This window comes from Bufo gargarizans, chromosome 5 (assembly GCF_014858855.1).
Source record: "Bufo gargarizans isolate SCDJY-AF-19 chromosome 5, ASM1485885v1, whole genome shotgun sequence".
Classification (NCBI taxonomy): domain Eukaryota; kingdom Metazoa; phylum Chordata; class Amphibia; order Anura; family Bufonidae; genus Bufo; species Bufo gargarizans.
The window spans coordinates 144,794,253-144,815,775 of record NC_058084.1 but is presented as its reverse complement, the minus strand read 5'-3'; the positions used below and the strand labels follow the sequence as shown (position 1 = coordinate 144,815,775).

General features: G+C 43.4%; 1 protein-coding gene across 1 annotated transcript in view; it reads left to right on the top strand.

Moving 5' to 3' along the window:
• The first annotated feature begins 3,026 nt into the window (after positions 1–3,026).
• LAMA1 (laminin subunit alpha 1) overlaps positions 3,027–21,523 on the top strand; it is a 176,306-nt gene continuing 157,809 nt past the window's right edge. Inside the window, exon 1 of the mRNA XM_044293408.1 lies at positions 3,027–3,306. Coding sequence (XP_044149343.1) covers positions 3,246–3,306 — 61 coding nt within the window. The 5' untranslated portion in view covers positions 3,027–3,245. The remainder of the gene's footprint in view (positions 3,307–21,523) is intronic.

Here is a 21,523-nt window from a genome sequence, read left to right as displayed (position 1 = left end):
CTTTGACTTATCCAAGCCATTCTGGGATTGTACTTCATGACACTGGTAAAATGGAGTAAAAAAAAATTCAATTTCTCTACTTCTATAATACATAGCAGTACCTACAAAAATAGTTATTACTTTACATTCCCCATTCGTCTACTTCATGTTTGGATCATTTTGGGAATGGCATTTAATTTTTTGGGGGACGTTACAAGGCTTAGAAGTTTAGAAGCAACTCAAGCAAGAGAGAGTTTCCCTAACTCTCCCTCACGATCCCTGCCTAATGTACCTCTCCAAAAAACATAGATTTGTGCCTGATGGCACAAAATAAACCTCACAGCACAGCTGGGCTCCTCTCTCTGCCGCTCCACGGACCGGTATGAGCGGGGAGAGGAGCTCCGGCAATTCAAAACTTCCGCTCTGCCCGCCCACGTTCCCAGCCGACCAATCAGAAGCGAACCTGAGAGGTGGCGTGACCGCCACCTCTCAGGATCGCAGGATGGTTATTGGTGGTGTATTATCACACCACCGATCACCGTCCTATTCCGGGTTATTGGGTCACCAGTAGGGCTGCAGCTAACGATTGTTTGAATAATCGATTAGTTGCCGATTAATTTCTACGATTAATCGATTAATCGGGAAACACGACAAAATTACAAAACAGAGAGGTTTATATGATCTTACTTGAAAAATGATGTTCAAAGGCCATATTAAAACAAATTGTGGACGACACTATTATGGGGGATCTGTGGACGACACTATTATGGGGGATCTGTGGACGACACTATTATGGGGGATCTGTGGACGACACTATTATGGGGGATCTGTGGACGACACTATTATGGGGGATCTGTGGACGACACTATTATGGGGGATCTGTGGACGACACTATTATGGGGGATCTGTGGACGACACTATTATGGGGGATCTGTGGACGGCGCAGTTATGGGGGATCTGTGGACGGCGTAGTTATGGAGAGGGGGATCTGTGGACGGCGTAGTTATGGAGAGGGGGATCTGTGGACGGCGTAGTTATGGAGAGGGGGATCTGTGGACTGCGTAGTTATGGAGAGGGGGATCTGTGGACGGCGTAGTTATGGAGAGGGGGATCTGTGGGTGGCGCAGTTATGGAGAGGGGGATCTGTGGGTGGCGCAGTTATGGAGAGGGGGATCTGTGGGTGGCGCAGTTATGGAGAGGGGGATCTGTGGGCGGCGCAGTTATGGAGAGGGGGATCTGTGGGTGGCGCTGTTATGGAGAGGCGGAACTGTGGATGGCGCTGTTATGGAGAGGGGGATCTGTGGGTGGCGCTGTTATGGAGAGGGGGATATGTGCACTGTTATGGGCATAACAGTGCACAGATCCCTTTCCTCGTAACAGTGCACAGATCCCCCTTCCCATAGCAGTGCCATACACAGACCCCCCCCTCCTCCCCATAGCAGTGCTATACACCGACCCCCCTCCCCATAGCAGTGCCATAGACAGATCCTCCCCCCTCCCCATAGCAGTGCTATACACAGACCCCCCTCCCCATAGCAGTGCCATAGACAGATCCTCCCCCCTCCCCATAACAGCCCCGGCCCCGATGCTTATAAGTCGGACTAATCACGTCTGCATCTTTATTTTACCTTTTTACAATGACACTCCTGTAACAGCCAGGCAGAGCGGATGGTGGCGTAACGTCACTCACTCACGTGACGCACCTGTTCCGCCCACTTCATGAATGAAGGAGGCGGAGCAGGCGTGTCACGTGAGTGAGTGACGTTACGCCGCCGTCCGCTCTGCCTGGCTGTTACAGGAGCGTCATTGTAAAAAGGTAAAATAAAGATGCAGCGACCGCCCGCCCGCATAGCAACGAATCGGCGATTATTTGATAACTGGATTCGTCGACAACGAATCCAGTTATCGAATATAATCGATTACATCGATTAATCGTTGCAGCCCTAGTCACCAGAGACCCGAATAACCCGGAAACAGCAAACCGCAAATGATTTGAGCAGGCACCTTGTTCCGATCAACGGCCGCCGCGCTGCTGTGATCGGAAATACACAGGGCGTACAGGTACGCCCTGTGTCCGTAACAGGTTGATGAGAAACAATTTGATATAGAGCAGTGCACAACACCGTATTGTGTGCTAAACTGCAAATATTCATGTGCACCAGCCTAAAAAAGTAATATTTCTTTTTGGTAGCTGTAGAGTGGGCCCCTAGAACTATTTCCACTGGTTGCCTGCAGTCCTATGTAACTCTACAGATAACACCGTTGTAACTCTCTGAGTACAGATAATGTAGTATCATGTACCATTCCTACAGTCCTATGTAAGCCCACAGATAACACAGTGATAACTCCCTAAGTACAGATAATGTAGTATCATGTACCTACAGTCCTATGTAAGCCCACTGATAACATAGTGATAACTCGCTGAGTACAGGTAATGTAGTATGGCGTACCTGTAGTCCTATGTAACCTCACAGATAATACCGTCATCATTCTCTGTACAGATAAAGTAGTAGATGTTACTTGCAGTCCTATGTAAGCCCACAGATAACACAGTGATAACTCCCTGAGTACAGGTAATGTAGTATGGTGTACCTGTAGTCCTATGTAACCTCACAGATAATACCGTCATCATTCTCTGTACAGATAAAGTAGTAGATGTTACTTGCAGTCCTATGTAATACCACAGATTATACAATGATCAGTTAAAAGATTGCCTCTGACAACCAGCACCCCCACAATCACATAGTGGACACTGGGTTGGGGGCCTAGTCAGATGTGTTTTGCCCACCTGGTGATGAACCCCTCTCTACACCTTTTGTACTCCCCTTACATGCCCAGATACCCAAAATCATGTGCCAACATCCTCTAGATGCCGGACCCTAGTGGATTAAACCAAATCTCCATAGGGGAGGGGTGGACATTTCTCTTTTTCTGTAACACTTCTCTCTGAATCCCTTGACAGCACAGCTCGGAGCCTGCCTTCCACAAACCCTTACCATAGATCACAGCCCCCAGCTCCCACAATGAGGAGTGCAGGCGCATGGAGACACTGGAGCTGCTGGCTGGCTCTGCACATCCCCCTCTGGATGTAAATGGTTCATCCCCCTACTCAGGAGGACTTTGGATGGGAGAAGATTGTGAATGAGAAGTAGTAGAGATCTGCTGGGGAGTGCACCAGGATCCTGACCACACATGACAGACTCCTAAGTGGGCACCCTTCCCTGTCCTGCATCCAGCAAGCTGCCACATCACCTTGAGGGTCAGACATGGCGTGCCAGCTGCTGCTGGTTTTACTGCTGTGTGCTGGGGTCCAGTGCCAGCTCCGAGGTAAGCACTGCTCATCCCTTCATGTTCCTGCACTGGCATGGCAATGACTGCTGTCTTAACCCCTTCCTATACTCGCCTCAGAGGTAATGGTCTTGTATAGTGGATGCCTGGGAGCTGGAAAATGAATGAGAAAAGTTCCCTCCATAGTGACTGCTCCCCCCTGCCTGGGGCACAGCTCCTGGGTATGGTGCACATCAGGTTTCCATATCCTGCTGGTGGGGGACAGAGACTTCTCCAGATGTTACTTCTAATAGGGTTACCAGTTATCACATTGCCAGAGAAGGCATCAGGAAAGTTCCTGCAGTTCAGGGATCCATTAGTATGTACAGAATATGTGACTGAGGAGAGACGTAGAATTCAGGGGTATGCTTATCTCCTATAGGGTCAGCATTGCGTTCATGCAGATTTGTATTTCATAAAGTACTTTAATTATAACATGTGTCATCTCATTATCTATTTATCTATCTCATTATCTGTCTGTCTAATTATCTGTCATCTCATTATCTATCTATCTATCTATCTATCTATCATCTCATTATCTGTCTGTCATCTCATTATCTATCTATCTATCTATCTACTGTTATCTATCTGTCATCTCATTATCTATATATCTATCTATCTACTGTTATCTATCTGTCATCTCATTATCTATCTACTGTTATCTATCTATCTATCTATCTATCTATCTATCTATCTATCTAGCCATCCATCTACTGTTATCTATCTATCATCTCATTATCTACTATCTATCTATTATGTATCTGTCTATCCATCTACTATCATCTATCTATCTATCTTTCATCAGTCCATCCATTATTGAGTATATCTCAGACCCTCTAGAGGTAACTTTTTAGTGGTGTCATTACCTACTGTAGGTGACATTTAGGGCTTGTGTGAAGCCCGTGCCTGTATTGCGGACCACAATACACAGGTCCCGTTCCGTGGCCATTCCGCATCACGGATGCGGACCCATTCATTTCAATGGGTCCGCAAATCCGGAGATGCGGAATGGAACACTACCGAAGCACTACGGAGTGCTTTCTGAGGTTCTGTTCCATGCTTCCGCACCGCAAAAAGATAGCTCTATCTTTTTGCGGAATGGAGGGATCGCGGACCCATTCAAGTGAATGGGGCCACGATCCCTATGCGGCTGCCACACGGCAGGTGCCGTGCTTAGCGGACTGCAATTTGCGGTACACAGAACGGGCACGGGCTTCACACGGTCGTGTGAACGAGCCCTTAGGCAGAATGCACCCAGCATAAGTACAGATAGGTATTTGTAAGAGATCCGTCCATTATGGTAACTAATTGGGTCTTATTATACAAATAGTGTGGTCTAGACAAAGGGAAATCCCAATCACATTTCATACAACTGGAATGAATATTCCAGGAATAGTTGATTTACAGTTTCTATAACCTCATTAATAGTGGGAAATATCTCTCAGGATACTCAGTAGACACTTTAGTGTGCTAACCTTTCAGTTCAGGGTCTACATGAGGGTAAGCTGGCCACTTGTGGAGTGATTTTAAAATGGTGATATAGAGGTGTGTTCATTATTACTACACTTGCGGACAGTTCTCCCCTTTCTCAGACCCCCCCCCCCCCCCATCCCCCCATCCTTTAGAGCATCCCTCCGATAACTGCAAACATTTTCAAACTTGGAGATTCTCCTTATGTGATATTGAGCACCGATGAAAACCTCTCAATAACTTTGAAGATGTTCCAAGTCTCAAAATAACTATGTGGAGAAATTAGTGAACCATAGGTTGGAGTCATATATCTGGGGTGTCTTTTTTAATTGTAAATTGTGAAGCCTGTGGTTCTTATGGATACTTATGGGAATGTCATAGAATACTTAAAAATGTATTGTAAACTAAATTTTAGGGAGTTCTACTACAGGTCTGTCACGTGACACATGTATATAGATGTTTTGGTGAGAACTTTGGTCATATATGTCAAGATTTATTTTCTGAACAACCATACTCAATGCTGCTGGTATGAAGTCAAATGTTGTCTTCATTGTTGATAGCAGGGGCGTAACTACCATAGGGTCATTGAAAAGGGTTTAGGCAGAAACCCTTCTGTCCTGTGTGGGGGGCCTGGTTTGATTCTTACTATGGGGCCCTTACTTCTCTATGTACGTCACTGGTTGATAGGTATGGGGTGCCGATGCATTTTGTTGTGCAGCTATTCATATATGAACCCCCGTACCTGCCAGTGATCTGAATAATCATAAGATACATAGCATGTGCATATAGAATATTTTTTTCCTCTGGTGACCCATTGTCATTTTTATTGTATTTAGCAGATATTTCTCCAATTTTTAATGCCAATAATGGACAATTTGTTGTTTGCCTTGATAGCATCTGTCTAAAATGACCATTAAATAGTCCTATTAAAATAATGGGGAAGATTTTATAAACTGGTTTAAAGTAGAACTGGCTTAGTTGCCCATAGCAACCAATCACATTCCACCTTTAATTTTTCACAGCTCCTTTGGAAAACGAAAGGTGGAATCTGATTGGTTTCTATGGGCAACTAAGCCAGTTCTACTTTACACCATGTCCTTATCTGCTGGGAAATCACTCCCCGGGAAATCTGAAACTTTTGTCTATTGCATATTGTTGGCATCATATGAAATATATGGGTCACTATAGTTACATTTTCAGCAAGCATTTTGTAGACTTGTACAATGTATAGCCATCCTAAAATATATTTTATCATAGCCTGAGTTTGAGTCACGGCAACATAACATGAAAATAGTGCCATAGGATGAATGGGAAAGTCAAGACCTTACCGGCATATGGCTTACCAATGTGCTTCCAGGTTTTAGATACCCCCCCAGCTGAGGAATGTATCTGTCTGTGATAATGGATTATCTGGGAATTCCAGCATATTATGTGGCCTTTCTTCTTTTAGGACTCTAGAGATTCCATTAAAAAATACTCTCCCCCATACTAAAGGTATAAGAGCCAAGAGTCACGTCACTTCCTTTTGCTTACATGGTGGAAACGTATAATGAAAACATGAAGGAAGGAAATTGAAATCCAATATACTTTAGATTTATTTTTATACATCTGGATTTCTGTTTCTTCTATCAAAAGTAAACATAAAATGTGAAGTATATGTGCAGCCAGTCTTTGCATTTAGTCCTCAGTGTACTCTAAATATGAGAACATATCATGGACAGCATGCGGGAACAATACTTGACATTTGTGGTTAACAAAATTTTACGCATTCCATGGACCCTTATCTGATTAAACCCCATATGGTTATAATTATAAATCTGTGTGTCCCTTCAAAGAGCAAGAACTTCCCGGTGGTGGAAACTAATTTGTTCTTTATTTATGGATTGAATTTATTTTCTTAGCTTTGAAATATTGAATAGATATAAGCCATTGATTATTTATATGTACACGTACGCATAGTCAGAAAACCATCAGTCCATTTTGTGTTATTAGTAATGTAAGCCAGCTGTGGATTAACCAGGCTTTGTTCTCCATATGAGATGACTCTCAAAAGAATAGCCTCAGGCAACATGTTTGGGGGAGGTGTGTACATTTTGTGAATGTCTCTCTGAACCTATTGGCCTTAAAAGCTCATCCTTCCTGGTAGATTGTAGACAGTTAATGGCCCAGTAGCACTTAAAGTTTTAAAGTCACTGAAGCATTCAACACCTTGTGATACTTTGTTGTAAGCTTTATGGGACTCTACACAGTTCTCTAAAGTTTCAAAATAATGTGCAACTTAGATGAGAACATCCAACTTCTAGAGTAGAAGTCAAATGTTCATTTAGTCATGAATCTATTTGAATTCTCATTATGAGGAATCTGCAAACAGTGCCTTCACACTTCATTACATACTGTGGGATTCGTTTTTCACTCCCTTGGAGGCCATCTGCACCCCTGTGAGTGAGCTAAGTGTAAATGAAGAGTAAATAATTCCCAGTTTAAAGAGGACCTTTCACCTGGATATCCTTAATCAAATTATTATCCTACCTTATAGTGTGGCCCCCCACTGATGTCTTGGCACTTTAGTTTTTTTCTAAAGAACCCCCCGTTCTTCCGCTGTGGTCCCCGTATCTTTTGTTGCCTCATATGCTATTGAGGAGACTCGGTTATACTAGGCGTGGACTTGTATTTCTCCTGGACGCGGTTATCTTCGCAGCTCCTTCTCCCGCGAGAATTTGAGCTCCTTCTCCCTGGCTAAGAGTGGGGCGCTCTGATTGGTTGCGCTCGCAGCCAGGGAGAAGATAACCACGCCCAGGAGAAATACAAGTCCACGTCTAGTATAACCGGTCGCCTCATTAGCATATGAGGCGCCAAAAGAGACGGGGACCACAGCAGACGAACGGGGGCTTCTTTAGGAAAAAAAAAAGTGCCAAGACATCAGTGGGGGCCGCACCACAAGGTAGGATAATAATTCGATTAAGGATATCCACGTGAAAGGTCCGCCTTTAGATCCGCCTTTAGACTGCTTTGCCAATAAAAAACAACTCTGTGAGACGTCTTGTAAAGATAATGTGAAAACCTTGTTAATTGGTTAGTTTTATCAGGAGTAGTAAGCCTTTTAAAGATGTTTCACTAGTCAACCGACTGGCTTTCTCAATTAGAATTCTAACTGAGAAAGCCAGTCGGATGTTTAACAAAACACCTTCAGGAGAAAATACAACAAGTCCTGTTAGGCCTCATGCACACGACAGTTTTTTTTCACGGCCCGCAAAAACGGAGTCCGTGGGTCCGTGATCCGTGACCGTTTTTTCGTCCGTGGGTCTTCCTTGATTTTTGGAGGATCCACGGACATGAAAAAAAAGTCGTTTTGGTGTCCGCCTGGCCGTGCGGAGCCAAACGGATCCGTCCTGAATTACAATGCAAGTCAATGGGGACGAATCCGTTTGATGTTGACACAATATGGTGCCATTTCAAACGGATCCGTCCCCATTGACTTTCAATGTAAAGTCTGGAGTTCTTTTATACCATCGGATTGGAGTTTTCTCCAATCCGATGGTATATTTTAACTTGAAGCGTCCCCATCACCATGGGAACGCCTCTATGTTAGAATATACTGTCGGATATGAGCTACTTCGTGAACCTCAGATCCGACAGTATATTCTAACACAGAGGCGTTCCCATGGTGATGGGGACGCTTCAGGTTAGAATACACTACAAACATTGTACAAGACTGCCCCCTGCTGCCTGGCAGCACCCGATCTCTTACTGGGGGATATGATAGCACAATTAACCCCTTTAGGTGCGGCACCTAAAGGGGTTAATTGTACTATCATATTCCCCTGTAAGAGATCAGGGCTGCCAGGCAGCAGGGGGCAGCCCCCCCCCCTCCCCAGTTTGAATATCGTTGGTGGCACAGTGTGCCCCCACCATCGCCCCCCCTCCCTCCCTCTATTGTATTAAATCGTTGGTGGCACAGTGTGCCAACCACCATCGGCCCCCCTCCCTCCCTCTATTGTATTAAATCGTTGGTGGCACAGTGTGCCAACCACCATCGGCCCCCCTCCCTCCCTCTATTGTATTAAATCGTTGGTGGCACAGTGTGCCAACCACCATCGGCCCCCCTCCCTCCCTCTATTGTATTAAATCGTTGGTGGCACAGTGTGCCAACCACCATCGCCCCCCCCCTCCCTCTATAGCAGTAACATTGGTGGCAGTGTGCGGTCTCAACAGTAGAAGATTCATACTTACCTGCTTGCTGCTGCGATGTCTGTGTCCGGCCGGGAGCTCCTCCTACTGGTAAGTGAAAGGTCTGTGCGGCGCATTGCTAAAGAACTGTCACTTACCAGTAGGAGGAGCTCCCGGCCGTTCACAGACATCGCAGCAGCAAGCAGGTAAGTATGAATCTTCTACTGTTGAGACCGCACACTGCCACCAATGTTACTGCTATAGAGGGAGGGGGGGGGGGCGATGGTGGTTGGCACACTGTGCCACCAACGATTTAATACAATAGAGGGAGGGAGGGGGGCCGATGGTGGTTGGCACACTGTGCCACCAACGATTTAATACAATAGAGGGAGGGAGGGGGGCCGATGGTGGTTGGCACACTGTGCCACCAACGATTTAATACAATAGAGGGAGGGAGGGGGGGGGGCGATGGTGGGGGCACACTGTGCCACCAACGATATTCAAACTGGGGGGGGGGGTCTGCCCCCTGCTGCCTGGCAGCCCTGATCTCTTACAGGGGAATATGATAGTACAATTAACCCCTTTAGGTGCCGCACCTGAAGGGGTTCATTGTGCTATCATATCCCCCTGTAAGAGATCGGGTGCTGCCAGGCAGCAGGGGGCAGTCTTGTACAAAGTTTGCAGTGTATTCTAACTAGAAGCGTCCCCATCACCATGGGAACGCTTCTGTGTTAGAATATACTGTCGGAAATGAGTTTTCACTGAAGTGAAAACTTAGATCAGAAAAAGCTTTTATGCAGACGGATCTTCGGATCCGTCTGTATGAAAGCAACCTACGGCCACGGATCACGGACACGGATGCCAATCTTGTGTGCATCCGTGTTCTTTCACGGACCCATTGACTTGAATGGGTCCGTGAACCGTTGTCCGTCAAAAAAATAGGACAGGTCATATTTTTTTGACGGACAAGATACACGGATCACGGCCTCGGCTGCAAAACGGTGCATTTTCCGATTTTTCCACGGACCCATTGAAAGTCAATGGGTCCGCGAAAAAAAACGGAAAACGGCACAACGGCCACGGATGCACACAACGGTCGTGTGCATGAGGCCTTACTCTGATTTAAGGCCCTTTTACACTGGCAGATTATTGTGGATAAACATTCATGTGAACGCTCGTTCCTGATAATCTGCCCGTGTACGGGTGCTGCCAATGCACCCGCCAAATTGCTTGTTCATTGGGTGAAACAATTGTTGATGCAGACATCTAAATCATCACTTGTGGGCAGCAGATCGTACTCTGCTTTCCAGAAACAATGACTATCTATGAGGATGAATGATGGCAGTACTGGTACAGTGAAGGGGATTGCTGTATGTAAATGCAGCTTTCTCTTCCACTGATCAGCAGGCAGTTGTTGGGAAGGAATGCTTCCTTACCAACAGTCGTCTACTTCATCAGGCCGTGATTAATACTGATATACCATGACCTGGATGAATGAGAACCTTCAAAGATCTATTTGTTTTACGTAATCAGTTGGTTGTTTCAAAAGTAGCACTGTGCTTTCTGCTCTTGTCAGCATGCAATGATGATGGGGGCCATTACAACCTATGACATAAGATGCATGTATGGCGGAGCTGATCAAGCCTTTTCATAGGAGTATTGGACATAACAAGAGGTTAACCAAGCAGCCCTGGAAATGTCATGCTCAATCAGTGAGCTGTCTACCTATCAGTGAACCCTTCATGACCAACTTCTATCCTTGGCATTGTCTAAGTACCTGTGCATCTACCCCTTTATACCAATTTCTATTCAGCACCATTTCAGGATAGTATTTCCAACATTCCATTCATCGATCTTTACTACAGGGCAAGATAGGGGCACTCATGGCGAGTTTTAGGTAGCTAAAAGTTATACAGTACATGTCCACATATTCAATGACTTTTTCAAGCAATCGTTTGACCGTACAAATTTGTATGACCTTATACGACATTAGTAAGACTTCTAACATCAATAGACAACAACCTAAATAGTTGCGTGCCAGATGCAAAATTCGAGAATCTTTAGCCACCCAGTTTCTGGATTCTGATCACCACTATGAAGGAGATGAGTGCCAGTCAGAATGGACAAATTATTTACACCCATGATGATGTCCATTGATCTCATGGTTTGCGCAAAAAGATGCGGAAGATGTGGACCGCAAAATGCATACGGTTGTGTGCATGAGGCCTAATGTACATGGGAGCTCCTGACCCTTCTCTGATAAATGATGTTGGGAAAAGAAGGATTGGAGGAATGCTTTTATTCTCCTAGAAGATAAGCCACCACAAGAGGTATCTGACTTGGCTGAACTGAACATGTATGTGCGTTGGGGAGCCAGGAGATACAGCTATTAAAGGTGCTGGTGCATTGTAACCACAGATTTTCTATACTACATTTTTATCATCCAGCTAATGATAAATCTGCCCCAGGCTTTATTATGGAGTAAACATTATCTATTATAAGACCTCTCTGTGTAGAAAACTAACTCTTTTAGTCTGCTTGACATGAATTGTTCTCCGTTCTCGATAATTGATATGTTTATTAATGAGAATGAGATACGGTACAAGCGTTTTCAGATGAATATTCCTGGCCTTGGTGTTTGCTGTGCAGTCACAGCTGTGACATCATTCTCTTTCAAATGAATGGCTGGATGGCCAGTGAAAGTGGATGGAGATAAGCCATGAATTTGTTGACTGCCTGTTGTTTGCTTTCTCACTTGGGAAACATCTTTGTTCCTGTCCTCCCTCATTGTTTACCATACCCAAACAGCTGCTCCTCTGTGGCATTCCTGCCGCCATGCTGAGACGCTGTCAGCAACAGGACAGTTCTCCATAGATTTCACTAGAAAGGACAGTCTTTTAAACTGTAGCTTTTATCCCATCGTAAAGTTAGAGTAATACTGTGTCTTTATGTATTTATGCACATGCATTCACACATGATGTCCTCATCTACTGTCCTGCTCGCATATATAGTAGCCCTTTAAGCTCTGTGTGACTAACCATTTTAAACTTAAGCTGAACTTAAATGGGTTCAATCAATGGATGTCGCATATCTTGACTTCTCCAAAGCATTTGACACTGTACCACATAAAAGGTTAGCATATAAAATGAGAATGCTCGGACTGGGAGAAAACGTCTGTATGTGGGTAAGTAACTGGCTGAGTGATAGAAAACAGAGGGTGGTTATTAATGGTACACACTCAGATTGGGTCACTGTCACTAGTGGGGTACCTCAGGGGTCAGTATTGGGCCCTATTCTCTTCAATATATTTATTAATGATCTTGTAGAAGGCTTGCATAGTAAAGTATCAATTTTTGCAGATGGCACTAAACTGTGTAAAGTAATTAACACGGAAGAGGACACTTTACAGCTACAGATGGATCTGGATAGATTAGAGGCTTGGGCAGAAAAGTGGCAGATGAGGTTTAACACTGAGAAATGTAAGGTTATGCACATGGGAAGGAATAATGCAAGTCACCCGTACTTACTAAATGGTAAAACACTGACACTGACATGGAAAAGGACCTAGGAATTTTTGTGGACAGCAAACTAAGCAGGAGAAACCAGTGTCAGGAAGCTGCTGCCAAGGCCAATAAGATAATGGGTTGCATCAAAAGGAGCAGAGATGCCCTTGATGAGAAAATAGTCCTGCCACTTTAAAAATCACTAGTTAGGGTTATTCACTTTAGAAAAATAGACGACTGAGGGGAGATCTAATAACTATGAATAAATATATCAGGGGTCAGTACAGAGATCTATCCCATCATCTATTTATCCCCAGGACTGTGACGAGGGGACATCCTCTGCGTCTGGAGGAAAGAAGGTTTGTACACAAACATAGAAGAGGATTCTTTACGGTAAGAGCAGTGAGACTATGGAACTCTCTGCCTGAGGAGGTGGTGATGGTGAGTACAATAAAGGAATTCAAGAGGGGCCCGGATGTATTTCTGGAGTGTAATAATATTACAGGCTATAGCTACTAGAGAGGGGTCGTTGATCCAGGGAGTTATTCTGATTAATAGATAGCAGTTTGTGATATGGCACTCATATACCTGGAGAGTCTGCTTAACCATTGTAATTTATTAATAATTCATATGTGACAATTTTATTTGATAAAAGTCATAAATTCCATATAAAACATACAGTAAAATAAAATATGTATTATAACACCACCACCGTAATTAACAGATATAAATATAATCGCATAGGGCTAGCAGCACCAGATAGTATCCACCACGATCAAATAGACCGGATTTTTCAATTAGGATTGTTGCATACTACTGCATCTCCATCCAATGGCCAGCTTCACATCTGGCTAAGTTCAAATAGTCAGTTTGAGTGGTAAGTATTGGATATAGCCGCACCATACGTTTTAATAATTCATATTGTCATTATATCATTGTCATCTCTGTGTAGGGTATAGTTCACAGATCAATTGCGATGCTTAGCTGTGGGGGAATTGAGCTCTAGGTGGCGTCCCACCTGTTTAGAGCTATATTATTCCCTTACCTCCAGATCAATGTGCGGCTTGCTCCTCTGATCTCCGCTGCTTCAGCGTCCCTCGTGCTCCAGTCCTAGTTCGCTCCAGTCAAGTGGGAGTGGATCAGCCAAACTCCAAGCGGTTCTATGGAGCAGTTATTTGTAGGGGGACGGATCGGTTTCCCAATCGACAGACGGCAAAAGGGTAATCACTCTCCAGCGTGCGCAGAGACAATGGTGTTGCAAAGTCCAGATTCCTGTCAGACGCGTTTCGAAGTCCTATAGGTGACTGACTTCTTCCTCTCTTGAGTGGTGTTATAAAACATATGTTGTTTTAGTAGTGTTATAATACATATTTTATTTTACTGTATGTTTTATATGGAATTTATGACTTTTATCAATTAATATTGTCACATATGAATTATTAATAAATCACAATTGTTAAAGCAGACTCTCCAGGTATATGAGTGCCATATCACAAACTGCTATCTATTAACTTTTTTGGGTGTTTGGAGTCAACACCTTGAGATATTGAGCACCACTCCATCTTACTTGTAGGTAGAGCCACCTCATCCAATTACTCTTCCAGTTATTCTGATTGCCTGATTGAGGATTTTTTTGCCCCCAAAGTGGGGAAAAATAGGCTTCTACCTCACAGTTTGTTTTTTTGCCTTCCTCTGGATCAACTTGCAGGATAACAGGTTGAACTAGATGGACAGATGTCCTTTTTAGCCTTATAAACTATGTTACTATGCTACTCTGGCTCTGAGGTATTGACGATCTGTCCATAGAATAAGTCATTAATATCAGATTGGCAGAAGTCTGATTGCAGGCCTCCCTGCTGATATGATATTGATGACCTAGCCTAATTCCTCAGAGCGCCTTCACACACACACACACACACACACACAACAGAATCTGATGCACAAACGGAAGATCAGTTCCATTCATCTGAATGAGGCTTGCAGAAATCCTTGCTTCTGCATTCAGGATAGATTTGAAAGAAGGGGTTTATTGAGGGGCAGACCAGTCATTAGTGCAGTGCAGTAGTCCAGACAAAAATGAATCAGGGCAACAAGTTTTGGCTGCCTAGAGCAAAACGAGCGAAATGCTCTTTCATCAGGTAATTCATTGTTTATGTAGACACCTTAATCATTGTGCAGTGTAGACAACGATCTGCTGCCCAGAAACAATTAATCTGCATGAGGATCATTCCCATACAGTGGAGGTGTTTGCTTCATGTTTGTGCAGCTCTCACCACAAATAAGCACTTATTGGGAAGGAACAGTTCCTGTATATGCTCGTTTATTTTGAGTAATACTTTATGAGTGAGCTGTAAAAGTTTTATACAGTCATCCCTATCAATTTATCAATACCAATATAGTGTCTTGAGTTGAAATTCATGAATTAATTCGTCTCCAGGAACTCTATGTTATTCACTGTCGAAGAGCGTTGCCATGTTTCCTTAGAAACATAAGAAGGTTTCAAAATTGAAAACATGTTCAACATAGAAAATCTTCACCAAATGTGGTAACTATAATGACAATTTAGTCAACAGAACATTACAGTTCAATGACTTAGTGAATATACAGCCTGCCCTAAAGCTTACAGTGTAAATGGATGCAGATATAAGTCATAGGTAAAAAGTTTTCATAATGGACAGTGTACCAACCGCATGTATTTGAAGGGTTCTGAATTAGCAAATCACCCACTCATCTCTGAAACAGCCATAAAAATTATAAGGATATCATGGCACTCTGGATATATTCGGAGGTGTTTGGATTAGGTTACTAACCCAGTCAATGTAGAGAGTAGACCTAGCAAACCTCTATACAATCGAGATTAATTTTTAGACATAGTATGGTTTGATGGTTAAAGTTATTGATCATACAACCTTCATCAGACCATCAAACATTCTATACAAGTCTTGTGTGGAGAAATCATTGTGTAAATTACAAGCAGTAACAGGGCCAGGAATGTCAATCTGTGAGATAGGTGGATGAGTATTAGTTGGATTGTCTGAGACCCCAGAAAGTCCATGCTGTGATGTCTAAACTCCTGTCCAGCCAGACAAATAGTTGTTTAAATATTTATTTTAAATGCAAATTGATAACATGTATGGTAGCTGCCCCGTGTGCTGATTTCAGCCCTGATCTGCTCCATGTCTGGAAATGTTTCATGAGTAGCCATATGCTTGAAGGGTGCTAGGTGTGTGACTTAGTTCAATAGCTAAGCCTGCCCCCTTCTCTGTGCATCCGCTGCACAACAGAAGGAGGTTGACTTAAAGAGGACACTGACAGGCCAAATCAGCATATTTAGTTATATATATGACATTACAGGTCTTATAAAGTCTATTAAAAGCATCTAAGTATCCCCCCTGTCCACCTTATAAATACCGAAAACTAAAGTTTTATAACCTGCTTGTCTTGTCACCAATCTGCCCAAGGGGCAGCTTTTAATCTGAAATTGCGCCTAGCCAGGCGCTCCCAATTGTTGCTCTGAAGCCCCGCCCAGCTCATCAATATTCACTTCGCTGGGCGGCGGCTACAACTCTCCCCAGTCAAGATCCCGCGAGATGTAAGTGAGCAGCGCTCTGAAGCGCTGCTCTGAACAGTGCCCGGCGCATGCGCATGAAGCAGATGCTGGGTCTGTAAGCAGGCTCCATGTAACCCCGGCCGGGCGCAAGCGCAGAAGATTAGACGAGGACGATGCCCAGAGGAATCAATTGGCCATGCGCAGGATCTTGACTGGGGAGAGTTGTAGCCGCCGCCCAGCGAAGTGAATATTGATGAGCTGGGCGAGGCTGCAGAACGGCAGTTGGGAGCGGCTGGCTTGGGCGCAATTTGAGATTAAACGCCGCCCCTTGGGCAGATTGGTGACGAGACAAGCAGGTTATAAAACTTTAGTTTTCGGTATTTATAAGGTGGACAGGGGGATACTTAGATGCTTTTAATAGACTTTATAAGACCTGTAATGTCATATATATAACTAAATATGCTGATTTGGCCTGTCAGTCTCCCTTTAAGGTTGACATACACATGAAACCAAAGTCAGACAAAATTATGTTTGAAAAACTAGTGCAAACATTATTTCGCAATGAACGATGGCTTAAATGTAATCGGTTACACTGGAAAATTGTTGGACAAAATTGCTAAATTGGGCCGATCATCTTCCCTTTTGGTGAAGGACCAGGGATTCAGTTTAAAAAAAAAAATACTCCCTGGTTGGCCGCTTAAGTTTGATGCAGCGTGGCCATTCTTTGTCTCAGGGGTATGGCCAACTTTAGCTATTGCACTGAGCCAATGACGCCCATTCAAGTACGTCACTAATCACAAAGCTCCCTGTCTGTAGTGAAACGGTGCAGAAAAGTGGAGAAGACTGGTGCTGAAATTAAAGGGGTTGTGCCAAATTGGCAAGTTATGCCCTATCCACAGGCAAGGGGATAACTTACTTATTGCTAGGGTCTGACTGCCGGGACTCCCACTGATCCTAATTAAGGGGGGCCCCTTCCTTGATCTGATGGAATGGCAAGTCGGGCATGGACCCTGCCACTCTATTCATTCTTCATGGGATCGCTGGAAATAGCAGAATACTATACTCTACTATCTCAAGCAGTTAGAGAGTGAGTGGAGCAGCAGGATGAATGCCTGACCTGCCGCTCCATCAGATCAGGGCAATGGAACCCCTATTTTTATGGGTCGGTAGGGGTCCCAATGGAGATAACTTGCAACCTTGGCACAACCTTTTTAACACAACAGTGTGAATATAATAATAAAAATATATTAGTTTTATAAATTTTCAATTCACTTTTATACAACTTCTTTCTATCTGGACAAGCCCTCTAATGAAGTAGATTGCTCACACTATATCCTACCTAAGAGACATTCGCTCTTATATGAACAGCTTCAAATATATTTCATCTTCATTGTTCACTTTACAGGACAATGCTGACAGTTACCAAACTTTTTTTCTCTCACCTTGAAAACCACAGGAAGTATTTATGGAATACTCGGTGGAGTTTATAGAAGTTTTAGTGCCTTTAGATGTGCCTGCAGTTAGTGGTACACAGCGGAGATACAAAGCATTTTCAGGGATTTGCAGCTGTTAGCAGTCAGTAGTTCTCCTTTGTTTGAAGCTGTCTAGACAATTCATGAATAAGCCTAGTGTTATCCGAAACATCAAATGATGTGATCACTCTGCCCTTACAGTTACTTGCTTTTGGTCATTAACCCGGGAAAAGTCAACTCAGATTTCAGCCTATAGAATATTTGTTAAAACAATAGTGTTAATCAGTTGCACAATTAACCATTGTCCTTGTGATGAGCACTGGAAAATGTGGTTGCATATGGAATACTGGATGTTTTCCAGAGAACAATATTGGATTTCTAAGTAGGATCTCGATGACTTTGCAAGTTGATGCACATGTTCTTTGAGGGACACAGAATCTATAAACACATAAAGAAATAATAATTGAATACATCTATAAAAATGTCCCTCTTCGATACAGCATGCCCACAAGACTGTCAGAAAGCAAGCAGTTTCTGAACTCTTGCAAGCAAAGAGAAGCCCTTTTCTCCCCGTCTCCACCATCTTTGGCTGGAGACCGAGGATGTGCAGCAGATCACAAAACCGGAAATTCGGGGAAAATTATAAGGGCTTTAGGCCTATATTACACCAACCGATTTTTGGGCAGATCATCGCTGACAAGCGTTTGTAGGAACGTTTGTTAGCGATGATCTGTCTGTGTAAAATTGCTGCCGATTATCCAATGAACGAGGAAACGCTTGTTCGTCAGGCAATTGCAGTCTTTCAGCAGGTTAAAAAATCATTACTTGCCGGCGGCAGATTGTGCTGTATAATCACGATCTGCTTCCGGCAAACAATGTTTCTGTATGGGGCTGAGCGATTGCATTAACAATTGCTCCTCCCCCATGTAATAGCAGCGGTCTCCTCCACTGACGAAGAGGTGATTGTCGGGAAGGAACGCTTCCCTCCCGACAATCGTCTCCCTCATCTGTTAATGTAAGGCTACTTTCACATTAGCGTTTTTTGCGGATCAGTCATGGATCTGCAAAAACGCTTCCATTACAATAATACAACCGCATGCATCCATCATGAACGGATCCGGTTGTATTATCTCTTATATAGGAAACCTATATAAAGCCCAAAACCAATATCCAGGACCCACACCTGAACTTATCAAAGAAAACCAATAGAAGATGTATGGGTCCCTCAATAAGCAAAAACACATACGAATACAAAGTAATCACATAATTACATAATTTTTATTGGAAATTTCACAAAGACATGATTAGCAAAAACCACAGGACATTTAAAAACATTAAAAACCAAAAGGACCGATGGTGGGTGGTCGGTGTACAATAATAAAGTGCAAGTGCAATATTAATGGTCAACATCTGATAGTAAAAAGTGGTGTGACCAAACAATTTGAGCTCAATAATGAATGGTATCAAAATTCATGTCTCAGTACATCAAAACCACATTGCCATATCAGTGATGTCACATAACGCTATCTCTTACATAGCCATGACGGATCCGTCTTGAACACCATTGAAAGTTAATGGGGAACGGATCCGTTTTCTATTGTGTCAGAGAAAACGGATTGATTTACAGCGTTATTCTGTCCATGATGGGAGCGCAACCAAACAGAACGGAACGCATTTTGGTGAATTCAGTTTCGTTCAGTTCAGTTTTGTCCCATGACGGATCTCAATAGCGGAAAGGGAAATCGCAAGTGTGAAAGTAGCCTTAGCTGCGACAGGGAAAGACCTGCAGCAGAAAGGACATGTCCCCTGAGCTGTGACAGCCAGTGGCATCTACCACATCATAGACTCTACATACAGCTGAGCTAAACTTAATGGTTAACTTGTTAAGTACAAAATGGCACAAAAAGGTTAACTAACTCTTTCAATGTAGTTCAATGGCTTTTGTCATGAGACATTGTCATGAGAGTTATCAGTCAGTTTTAGGGCTGTTTCACACGAGCGGATGCCGTGCGTGGCATCCGCTCCGTGAAAGAGTGCCAAGACCCGATGCAGACTGCAGAGGCACGGAGCATTAACATGACTGATAATGCTCCGTGCCTCTCTGTGACCTCTTTACTATGAAATCACAGTGACAACTTTATCTCACAGAGAGGCACGGAGCATTATCAGTCATGTTAATGCTCCGCGCCTCTGCAGTCTGCATCGGGTCTTGGCACTCTTTCACGGAGCGGATGCCACGCACGGCATCCGCTCGTGTGAAACAGCCCTTAGCTCTGCTACATCTGTAATTTCAAGAGGACATTTATTAAAAGCCTCAAAAACATGGTTATATTCCTAGCATAGTAAATCTTGCTTCGCACTACATCGCGGACAGAATGCATTTTGTTGAATTTCGTTTCGTTCTGTTTTGTCCCCATTGACAATAGCGTTTTCATCCGCTATTGAGATCCTATGATGGATCTCAATAGCGGAATTGAAAACGCTAGAGTGAAAGTAGCCTAATACAGCCCTAAGTCCCCACTGACTAGAAAGGAGTCCATAGCCTGTATAGTGCTGAAGGGTCTGCAGGAGGAGGCTGGAGAGGCTCCAAGGCAACAAATATAACAGAGTTAGATGAGCTTTGTATGTTTTTGTTTGCATTTACTTTGTGGTCAGATCTTTTAGAATTTTAGTGTAAAAATTACAGGAAAAAACAAACAAAAAAAACTGAGGTGAAATTGCCACTCTTATTATTACTTTTACTTTGTGCAAACTACCCAGTTTTCCCAAGACCCTGATATACAAATATGACTAACCATGACATAGTATGTCAGCTAGAAGGGGGATTTATTTAGGCACATTTAGTATGCCGCACTCCTTTATTACATCCCCACATGCTATGTTTAGTCTTGAGCTAATCGAGCTTCGGATCATCGATCTGTAGTCGATTTATTCAAAAATTTCAATTTTAGTGCATTAAAATGTATTGGCTCTGTGGAGCCAAACTTATTTTCACCCGTGGTCGCGTGAGACTTCGGTGAATTAATTAGGTTCATTTCCGCATCTTTAAAAACATTTAAAGTTAAGAATCCAAAGTCGGGTTTGGTACCGGCCTGTACCTCGGTACCAAACCCGTTTTCGGTTTCCTAATTTTAAATGTAAGACTACTTACTTCTGCCACAAAAACAACTTGTAGTGCTGCCACTGTAATGGCGGGTTTACATGGGCCGATTGTCAGGCAGATTATCAGGGACGAATGTTCCTACAAACAAGAAACGAGCAAAAGCAAGTAAATGATCATTTCTGGGCAGCAGAACATACTGTCTAAATAGCACTCCTGTATGAGGATGAGCGATTGCAATAGCGATCTCTTGTTCTTATACTGTGAAGGTGATCGCTGCATGTAAATGCAGTGCTTTTCCCCAACGAGCATCCAGATGTCTGGAATGAACGTTTCCTTCCCAATAATTGCTCTTTGGCCATGTAAACCCGCTATAAGTCAGTGAGGTACTATGGCTGGTGTTACTGTGTGGGCTAGTACAGGTACTGTTGGTACTACTGCTTGTACTGTATTTATTTTATAGTATTAATAAGGGCCCATTCAGACGGCCATACGTGTTTTGCAGTCTGCAAATTGCGGATTCGCAAAACAGATAGCAGCCCCTGTGCGTTCTGCAGTCCTGTGATAGAAAGTGATAGAAACTTTTTCAGCCGCAGAATGGAAGTACAATTGTGCAATTGTGATATAGGACAGGAAAGGAGCTAGAACAATTGGGAAATAATGTTACAGTTTGCTGTTCTGTTTTTTTTTTTGGATTCAGGTTTAGTGTTCCTTCCATGGCGATGATGGTGATTATCACTGTTACTACTGCCATTGTTTTCAGTACTCTTCTACATGTCATTCTTAAAGGGGTTGTCCGAGTTATGGGAAAAGAAAATATAGCACTGTAAATCTCATGGTCAGCAATATATAACTAAGCTAAACAAGTTTTAGGCAAAAACATATCTATTTCCTCATTTCCCTGGTTCTCTTCTGGCCCTTTGTTTACTTGCAATAAAAACAATCTCTGCCCCTC